Source organism: Austrofundulus limnaeus, unplaced genomic scaffold, assembly GCF_001266775.1.
Source record: "Austrofundulus limnaeus strain Quisiro unplaced genomic scaffold, Austrofundulus_limnaeus-1.0 Scaffold0, whole genome shotgun sequence".
NCBI lineage: Eukaryota > Metazoa > Chordata > Actinopteri > Cyprinodontiformes > Rivulidae > Austrofundulus > Austrofundulus limnaeus.
Window position 1 is genome coordinate 2465454 of NW_013952402.1, and position 10951 is coordinate 2476404.

The 10951-nt window shown below is 40.7% G+C and overlaps 1 protein-coding gene across 1 annotated transcript in view; it reads right to left on the minus strand.

Moving 5' to 3' along the window:
• The window catches only part of adgrb3 (adhesion G protein-coupled receptor B3), a gene marked incomplete in the record, with an annotated part of 135320 nt that extends 126802 nt beyond the window's left edge, over positions 1-8518 (minus strand). The window contains 2 exon segments of the mRNA XM_014002695.1: positions 4406-5174; positions 6852-8518. Of these exon segments, the coding sequence (XP_013858149.1) occupies positions 4406-5159 (754 nt within the window).
• Between the last annotated feature and the right edge of the window lie 2433 nt (positions 8519-10951).

Below are 10951 nucleotides of genomic sequence, written 5' to 3' on the forward strand. Positions count from 1 at the left end.
GTGTGTGTGTGTGTGTGTGTGTGTGTGTGTGTGTGTGTGTGTGTGTGTGTGTGTGTGTGTGTGGCACATGGTTGGGGCGTTGCTGCGGCACATCCAGCCTGGCTTGTCTTTGATACTCTCTGAGGCCACGCTCTACCAGGAACCGTGGGGGAAGATCAAAGACACGTGATTTTTCTTTTCTTTTCTTTATTTTTCATCAAATGGGGCTCGTGTCGACCGTTTGTAACGCGCTTCTGCTCGTCAGGAACATCAACTCTGTCACCGGCGACGCCGCGGGAAAGCACGGCGCTCTTTTTAAACCCAGTGGTGATCTCCCCGTTATCCAGATGAAAACGGATTTATTAAACCCTCCCATCAACTCACTCTATAAATAGAAGCTCGTGGAAAAATCTTCTAGGTTGGGGGGGGGGGGGGGGTGAAAAATAAGCTGTGCTCTTAAGCTGTTATTAACATGCTGATAGAGAACAAAGTGAAATGTTGTTTCAYCGCAGAGACTTGGATGTGACTGTAAGAATAACGCTTGTTGGAAATATTTCCAATGTAAAGGTAAAGTTATGAGGTGCAACGCTGATCAAATAAACTTGTATTTACAGGTACACAGGTGTACATATTAGTGGAAAGTTGGGAAATGTGTAAACTCTTACAGAGGGGTCACAAGTATTCACACTCATTAGTAGGGTTATGAGGGTTTAAAAATACCTTTTTTCAAGTAGAAGTATCAAGTCAAATTGTTTACTCAAGTAAAAGTATAGCATTTGTCTAAAACACGGATGTCCAAAGTGTGGCCCGGGGGCCATTCGTGGCCCCTGAACTGATTTTGTGTGGCCCCTGACTTCAGTTCAAGAATTATACTAAATTGTTTACAAATTTGTCCCCTCGGCACAGGTGTTTGATGTAGACGGAGACTTTCTATTTACTATTAGGGCAAATTTATCACAAAGTAATATCTTACAATAAAAAAATATTGGCAACAATACCAATTATTTGTCTTTAAATAAGCAGACTCGTAGCTTTTTCCACATCTATCTGGTGACTTCTACTCAAAAGCTGATTTTGCTGCACTCTAATCTGCTTTTAATTAACTTATTAAATTTGTCTGAAGCATTTTCAACAAAAGAATGACCTAAATCTGGATTTTATTGATCAGAATTGACCAAATTTGGTTATTTATTCCGCCAATTGAAACCTAGAAAATTGCAAAATTTCTTTCAATAAGGGAAACCTGCGAAACYCTTTTAAAGTTCTGGATCTAGATTAATTTACACAGCCATTCCCAGCCATAAATCTGACTACTTTATTTGTTTAATTAAAGTATTCAATGCTTAGTTTATTGTTGAGCTGGTAAAGGAAAAGTATTTTTGCCCCCAAGTCCTTCTGACTTTAAGATTTTGTCCCACGTGACAWAATGTTTGGTCACCCCTGGTCTAAAGGCAATAATGACAAGAATGTTATATCAAAATGTTGATTGGGTTGTCTGTGTAAATGAGAATTAATTTAAGGTTTAATGCTGAAGTCAATGGTAGGGGGAAGAACCCTATCCATATAGATAGTTTTATTTTTATTTATTTATTTTGTTTGTTTAAATAATGACTAGCTGGAATGAAGACAAGTTGAAGTGAGATATAAATTAAATACTTTTTGCTTTTTTTAAATAAGGGGTAGAGTTAAAAAGCTGGCTGAAAACAAAAGTAAACTCCAGTAATGTATAAATAGCCAAAATGTATACTAAAGTACAATAAGAATGTATTTGCACTTTGTTACTTGACCCCTCTGCTCTTACACAATCTCTGTGAGAATACAACAGAAAAATTACAGCCAGAATAAAAATAAAATACAAATTAAAGTTTATGGTTGTGTTTTTGTCATTGTTTATGATTATGAAGGTGAAGTGTGTGGTTGTGACTAAAATGTTCTTATTTATGAAAACAGACAAATAAACATGATCATATGTCATATTCACGATCACACACTTCCCTTCGTATTCATATAGAAAACACCCAAATACTAAGTTGAGCTTTTTGTATTTAATATTCTTGACGTTCTTGAGCTACATTCTCACAGAGGGGACGAAGACAAGTCTGTGAACGAGTCGACTTTTGTAGGAGTTGACAAATTTCCAGGTGTGAACAAGCATCCACTAATATGCAGGCACTGTAAATTTTGCCACGTTAAARCACCACTAATAGTGTGAAATTTGACTCCGAAACCAGGCTGCGATAACCGCTTTAAACTAAAACTGACACAACAATTACCATTAAAATGTCAGCCATGCATTTGTAACATAAACAATAAAAAAGGAACCATTTTATCTGTAAATACACATTTTCCAATACTGCCTTTACCCCATGTAAAACTCTCTGTGTAATGGAATTTGACACATAAAACAGCTGAGTCAACTTTGCTTTTACTGCATACAGTATGGAAGCGGCCGCAGGCTCCTGTGTGTAATATTGCTACAGGCTTTCTATTGGAGAGGTGGGTAAATGCTACTCATCGTGGGTCTATCATCCAATGGGATGCATCATGCAGAAGGTTGAAGGGTAACTCTTGATAGCGTTAGAGTGAAATATCTCTATAAAATCCCACGTGGCGGGCTCCGGAAACACGTTGGAAACAAATGATGGAGCATGTGGCAGCTCTCAGGTGGAGTCAACCTAACAGCTTGAACTGCTGCAATCAACTTTCCTCTGTTTGTTCTGATTAGAAAACTGCCACCTGTTATCCAGAACACTGTTATAGTAACTCTGGGCTTCTGGTAACAAAAAATTTCCTTTTTTTTTTTTTCACCCAAAACCTACATGTTGACTCACTATTTTTGGTTCAGTGCATGCTGATGAGTGCTCCTCCTTTGTGTCTCGGCATGACTAAAATGAACTCCTCTCGGCTGTTGATTACATCAGATGCATGAGAGTGTGTCAACTAGAAAACCATCATCTGTTAGTTCGGAGCAACTAGTTCACAAACTCATTACGAATCTTATCAAAACTCTTTGCTGTGTGATGTTTGTTTAGTTGTCTGTGTGTGAATGTGTGAGGATCAGTGTGTGTTCAATGTGCAGTCATGTGCATGTGTGAACGTTAACAGTAAACAGGGTCCTGATTGAGGCACTTCTTTTGGTGAGCCTTTTGTTTCGTGTTATGATGCTGATTTCCAACAAACAGTTTGAAAAAAAGGATGTTGCATTGCTCTATGGCAACACTGAACAAGACTTACTCCCAACAGTTCTGAAAATAATGGTGATATTTTGTCAAAATACTCAATATTGTTGATTAGTTTAAGCACTAAAGTTTTAAAGGGATAGTTCAGTTATTTTAAAGTATACGGTTCTGTAGAAAAGTTGCAAACAGGTAATATTTGATTGGTTATACAGTGAATAGCTCTTTGAATTAATTAAATTTGGAGAAACATAGTTTTATTCTAAGCAGACTGAAGAGCTAYTGGTCCAAAGTGGGACCAACAATTCTATTCTCAAAATATGCCCAGTGGTTCATTCAGGGATACATCTTCACCAAATGGTGCTACAGCTAGCTGCTGATGCTTCTGTTTGGGCATGCAAATAACCCCAGATGTAAATAATGGTTTAATGCAACATTTTGTATAAGAATGTTTCCCGAAACTGCTTCATCATTTCTGAGAATTGAGCTGTTTTAAGACGACAGCAATCAACTTTGTTGTTTTGGCTCCATTGTGGCTAGGCATGAGCTCATCAGTCCGGTCAGAACAAAACAATATCAATCTAAAATGAGTTTTTTTTTTCCAACAGGTAGGATATTACTGTTCAGAATCTTTCCACAGAAACACCCTTGGAGGGTCTTTTATCGCTTTATTTCCTAAATTTCCCATGTAACACCAATGGGACACTGTTGCATCCATGATTCTGATCGTTTTCTGCGGCGTTTTTGCCATTAAACAAAATAGAAACGTGTCCATATCACACTTTGTTAACCTCTGTATGGATGACCGTGACGTAAATGTATAAAAATAAACACAAAACTACATTTTAGGTTTGCAGCCATTTCAGCTTTGTGCTGATGTGCACCGAAACAGCCATTTTAAATTCACAGCAATGATAGTGCTTTTTTTTTTATTATTTAGTCCATCGGAATGAAAGAACCCCCTTTAGGTGGTTTGCTTTGAGCTGGTGTGGTCTTTTCTACACCCAACTCCCCTGGCAGCTTTGTTCCTGAAGTTGGCACATTTCTGAGCCGACTGCAGTCCTCGTATCTATGTGTGCTCTTTGTTTCATGGGCCATCACACTTCAAACATGCATTTAGGGCAGAGGAAGGAGTGACAGACGTGCACAGTTCATTGACATGGTTCCTATCTTATCTATACAGACACAGTGCATTAAATCTATCACTAGTTCAGCAAAAAAAAAAAGGAGGAAGATGGCATGATACTCACCTTCTTTGGGAGGCCGTTTCACTTCTGCACTCAGATTGCAGATTTGTCCAGCTTGTAGCTGAGGCGCCAAGCAGCCCTCCGTTTGTGGATTTAAAGGTAAAACCACGTTATTGAGCGTGAGCATGCTATCTGATTCTCCATCGCCTAAATGCTGAGGACATGTGCATTTGCTGTACACAATCCCACACGTCTCCACTGTCCCTTTCTCTAGTTTCAGGCAGTTTTCCAGCCACGTGCAAAGCACTTGACACCCAAACTGGCTAGGGCTCGCCTTATTGAACACCAAGAAATCCACAACAGACTTCTCCTCCTCATCCAGCTTCTGCGGCGTCAATCCGTTGTAATCATACGGGAAAACTCTCCTCAGTTGAACGAAATTCTTGTCGTACAGCAAAAATACGTAATTATTCTTTGAATCGCACAGATAAACTATAGACTCGTTCACTTTTAGCAACTCGTTGATCTTCTCGTGTGAGTAATGATCGAACTGATAAGCAAGCAAAGAGTATTCAGAGCAGCTCAAGTCTCGCTTGTATAGCTTAAGGTAGATGCTGTATTTGGTTGGGTCTGGGTTCTCCAACGTCCACGTGCAGTTCGTGTAGTTCTTGGGAAACATTTCAGTCACCGAATACGATCCATAAATGACCCCCTTGACCAGAGAGGAACACCAATAATCTTGGGCACCAGTTAATCCAAACATAACCAGAAGATAGGTGGAAAATATATAAATCAACAGGTTTCGAACAGCCTTCATCCTATGTCATTTGGCCTGCAGGGAGAGAGATGAAGAAGATTACGCAACAAAAAATGTTAAAGCAGCGCACAAGATGATTTCTGTCAAGTGTGACTGACATGCTTCACACAGTTCTTACAAAGTCCTTCCTTGGAGGGGGAAAAAAAGAGGGAGAAAAGACACATTAACCTCAGCAACATGTCTTTTGCAGCTTCATCCTGCCTCCCATTTTGCACCATAGTTTGTGCAAACATTGCCACCTTGTGGCTACTTCACAACCCCCATTTTTTTATTTATATGTGCGTTTTATTGAGGGAGGTGGGCGCAATAACGTGAGTCATTTAGACATATTAATTGGGTCATATTTGGACTGGCACAGCCCCGAGAGATATTCAAACGTAGCAGTTTGGAATATTTGGTAAAAAATGCAAAGAGGGTCTCTCCTTTTTTCTTTTTTTTATTTTTTTTTTTTGGCATGCAGGTCGGTGCAGTCCTCGGGAGTTAGGAGGATGCGGCCGAATTCATTTTTACGCAGTAACCAGAATCTTTTTTTGAATCACGCTGTAGCTGTTTGCTTCACAGGACAGTTTGTTAATGTGAGGAAGAAATACACACACACACACACACACACGCACTCACACGCACGCACGCACGCACGCACGCACACACACACACACACACGCACGCACAATGCATGTCTGCGTCCCCGTGCATAACAATCACCATTGCTCCTCTCTTTGTGCGCACTTCCCCATCCAACACACAACCCTCGTGTGTTTGTGTTTGTGTGTGTCTTGATTTCGGGGCTTGACATGTTTGATAATGTAATTCGATAAAGAGCTCCTGTTTGTGAGTGCGACTCTTTGTGTGCGTGCGTGTGTTTGCGCGCGCGCGCATTGGGTGGAGGGGGGTTAGAGATGGAGAGAAAGCAATGCGATGTCCTGATTGCTTTAATCCTACAGGCAATGCAGCTGTGAGCAGTGTCACAGCAGAATGTGCATGCGTGTGCGCGTGTCTCAAACTGGGTATCCGCGCGCGCGCCTGTGTGTGTCTGAGTAGGCGTCAAAAAAAAGGGAAAAAAACTGATGAGTAGATGAGTTTTATTTTAACGAATACACATTTGTTCCCGCTCCAACTTTTTTTTTATGATTCTGAGCTGTCAGTCAGACCACACCGGAATAATAATAATAATAATTATTATAATAATATGTGTCATGTAAGGATTTGTGGCAGCAGAGCAGAGTTAGATCAGCTCTTGCTGCGATATGTAAACCCATAATATGATCTCCACAACCTTACGATGAGATTCATGATCAAGCGCTAAAAAAAATAAGCGAGCAAATAAATCCAAATGAGAATTCTCGCGTCAAAAAAAAAAAAAAAAAGAGCCCACTTTTTTATTGCCTGGCTTCTAACCATTTCGTCTGAGAGACAATCTGAACACGGACAGCTTCGTGCCGCGTCAGTTCGACGCCTGGCACTTTAAAGTCATTTTTTTTTGCCTCTTAAGAGGGAGATCAGCTCTTAAAAATCATCCGTTAAGCACCCCGGACTAATGCGAGCGGATGAACGCGCAGAAAGCCACGAACAGACAGGGTGCATATTTAACACGGGGAGGCTGAACTTTCACTCAGAGATGACACATGAAAAAAAAAAAAAAAAGGAATAAATCACGCATCCATAATGGTAATGATGAGCACATGAATCTCTTACCTTACACTGCGGAAGCTATGGCTATTTTTCCAACATTGCCCACATGATCCTTCATAAATAAATTCTGCAGCCCTTCAGTGAATCAATACTCCCCATTCCCGACGACACAAGTCCGGCGCAACAAGATGCTTCAGCGGATGGGGAAATAAAACAGAAAAAAAAAATGCGTTACACTCCGGTCAGCGCGCTCATATCCTCCCCGTCCTCGTCTTCCTCCTCCTCTGGGTTTCTCCCATCAAACCCGAGCGCAACAACAGCCCCACCGACAGCAGGAGAAAATACCAAGAGAGAAATTCTTGGAGTGATGAGAAAGAAGCGAGCAAATTCTTTTTTACGGGGTTGCCATCAATGAGATCGGCGCGTCTCTATTTATTTCCAAATGATTTCTCCTGTAGTTTCTCCTCGCGTCTGGGGCGGCGGAGGGGGGGAAAAAGAGAGGAAGAATAAAGAAGAAGAAAAAAAAAACAGAGACCCTTCAGTGATGTGAGATGCTGGGGGGCTTGTGAGTTACAGCACGGACAGAGAAATCGACGCGCTTTGCTGGGTGCTCGCAGAGCTCCAGGAGCGAGGCTGCAACATCACGTCACACTCAGCCGCGAACAGAAAGCACGTACGTACGCTTCTTAGTGCCGCTGCGTCTGGCACCACCACCACTTTCTTCCCTGCCATCCTCCTCCCCCTTTTCTTTTTTTTTTTACACCCCCCCCTCCTCCCAATACAGCCTTCTCTTAATTCGAGTCAAAAGGGTTTCCCCCCCTGAACTGGACCCTCCTCAGTTGTGTTCAGCTGCGCTTTGCTGTTGCAGCGAGGATTATTTCATGGACGTTTTTATTTCTAATCTTTTGTTTTGCTTTTATTTTTTTTTTGTAGGAGGAGTGATCATAAATATAATCCGTGCGCTCCGTCAGTGGGACTTTATATTTTTTTGCTTCTTTATCTGATGGGATCTTTTTTTTTTTTAATATAATTTTCCGCAACTGGAATAAGATTGCGCAACTTGCGCTGCGCCTGAGGTGAGGTGGGGGAAGTTGCTCCAAGTTGTCTCCATCCTCAGCARCTCCTCAGAGGTGCGTTCATAAGGTGTGGAGGGGAACGGTGCACAGCCTGAGAGCTTCATTCACTGGGTTCAATGCGTTTTTGACCCCTTTTTAAACGCGTCTCCTTGATATTCCGAGAGGCGTTTATCCAGCAATGAACAGTCAATTAAATCCAGTGTGAGCTCAGGGCTTCACCAGTTTGTCACTGACAATGCGTTATCAATGGCTCTGCAGTAGCCTGGCTGAATTCACGTGAAGAATGGAACCATAATGGACAAGTGGATGGGTTTCTCCGGTCAGCTGGGTAATCTGCTGATCAGTTTGACTTTTCATTGTGGATTTTAAAAAAAAAGGTTTATTCGCATATGTGTTCTTTGTGAGACACAAACAAAACATCCCCTCAAAAGCGGCATAAAATAAAATCATTCTTGAGAACTGATTGATGCTTTGTTTCAAAAAGGAGATTTCAAACTTAAAGTTTCTCTGGTGCGTTCACCATTAACGCTGCTGTCTACAGGCCTTCGATTAAAGGGCTTCCACCTGAGCAGATGTTGCACTAGAAGCCTTTTATATTCAATAAGTTCCAGTTTAAAGTGTTTTTTTTTTTTTTGTGCCGGCTTTACCGAAGAATGCTCCAGAAGAGACTGGCCTCAGCATGGTGACAGTTTAAAAAAAAACTTGTTTATTTTRCCCCTTAAAATCCTGCTGGACGGGCTGTTTACAGCGCCATTAATCTGTTGGCAAATTTATAAAGGAGATTGCAGTCATTCAGCGCAGTTGGTTTCCATGTCCTGTGTGTGACTGGCAGCTTTTTAATTCCAGCCTTTTCCCAGGCAGCCATTGGAACATCACGAGTGACCTCGAGCCAGCCCACTTCCCCCCACCAGCCTTAATAAAGACTTTGGCATTCAAGGGCCTATTTTTGGCRTGTGTGTGTTGGGAACGAGGGAGGGGAGGGGAAAAAAAATTCATGCAAAGCCTTATTGAACAATGAAAACACAATAAGTAACTTTCTGCTGACTCGTGGAAAGGCCGGTTGCCAAGCTTCAGGAACGCTGCCATCAATCTCCGTCGCGAGGATGTTTCCCGGGGTCCAAATGGCGCCCGGCTCGGGCAGCCGTTTCACAACCGAGAGAAAAGATGGAATTCATCGGGAAGTGGGGTTTAATGCYTCCCAGTCAAAGGTGAGTGAGAAATAATAGCACCGCTAGGAAGTGGGAGCCACTGATGGGACTCAGTGCAGAATGACTAACATTGAGCTAAAATGAAAGAACAATTTGTGAAACGTGCYTTGGACTGAACAGAACTTTGTACCACGGTTTGAATACATCATTTGAAACTGAACCGTTAAGGTGACTAGAGGGCCGTTTTAACCCCGTGTGAGATATGAATCCATTGTTTGTGTGAAAACATTAAACATGAGTCCAGTTTTAAATGGACGTGTCCTTTGTCAGGTTCAATATTGATCCAGGTCCAAATAGGTCAGACCATTACCATGTGATATTTTGATGTCCCTGGCTGTGCCTTGAATATTAAATAAGAACAAACAAACAGAAACTAGTATGAGATCTGAATTATTTGCAGCCAAATGAATAATTATTTACCCAAACCCCAACAGACTGCTGAAACAGTACATTATGAAATGTCTACATAGTCATAAAGACTTGTAAAAAAAAATTTGGATCTAGATTGCTCTCAGTTGAGCTCGCTAACAGCACATGCAGCAGATGAGTTTATCCCGTCTGGAGTCTCCAAAGCATTCGTGATATTTCTCATCAGTTGCAAAATCTGTCATATTATTCTGTCAACTGAAGAATCCGTTTGGACTCATAAATCTTGAATTATTCATGACCCTGAATAAAGAATAGGCCTATTATCACCTGCTCCTATTGGTGTGACTGAGTCTGCACTGGAGCGTGTGTGTGTGTGTGTGTGTGTGTGTGTGTGTGTGTGTGTGACACTGCTGGATGCTATGCCTGTTTGATATAATGCCTGTTTTACAGCATTCATGTCTGTAACAAACTCTAAAGTGATAAACGTCAGTCTATTGACCATGTGATYAACGTCACTCTGTTGATGTAAACCAGTCATTATCCATCATTATATTGTGAGTGATTTAGGAAGGATTCTCTCAGGAAAAAAAAAAAAACTTGTTTAGTCCTGTTTTGTGTTAACTATGCATTTGTTTGCCACAGAAAAGCAAAGCACAGCCGGAAACGTTAAAGCAATTGTTAAAAACAGGAAACTGCAGTGGTTCACTCATTATTTGTCCAAACACAATGACAATGAACCGATTAGACGTTTTGCTGAACGATTTCGTGGTAAACTACAAATTAGCATTTTTATTTCTTTTTAAGTTCTTTGTTGTGTTTTTTGCTTTATTGCTTCCAAGGAACACATTTATACACAATTTATCATTGAAAAAAGTTCAATTGTTTGTTCTTGAAGCATGTTTTTTTTCCTTGGGTCTTCATTATTGAACATCTTCTTCTCCCACTTGTTGCCATGCAGAGGAGGGACTCAAGCTGTGRGATTGTGTGTGTAGTAGATAGTTAGAATTAGGAACCCATTTGGACCAGAAAACTCACCGTTTTGTTATTTACCCTGAGGACATAAGGCTTTGGAAATGTTTCAGCTGCTGTTGGATGGATGTTCCTGCATTTTGACCAGGCATTTCACAGTGGCTAAATAATAGTTTCATTTTTTTTTCTTTCTCAAGCTTGATTTTATTTAAGAACCAAAGAAAATATGCCAGTCTCCTTTGCTGTTGAATTATATATTGAATGGATTCTAGAGACCCTGTTACACTACCTTTTAGACAACTCATGAAAGATTTTGTTAACTGTTTTACTAATATTGGCTATTTGATCTAACRYTTAGCATTATAGTATGAATAGGTCCAAAAGAGGCTCCCAGTAGATGTTTTTTTTTAAATTCCATAATCTTTAATGTCTTTTGTATTGGATAAAACGTTATAGTGTGAAAGGGCCTTAAGAAATTATGACCAAAACTTTGTCTTAAAGGGGCAATATCATGTAAAATCAACTTTTTTGAGTTTTATAT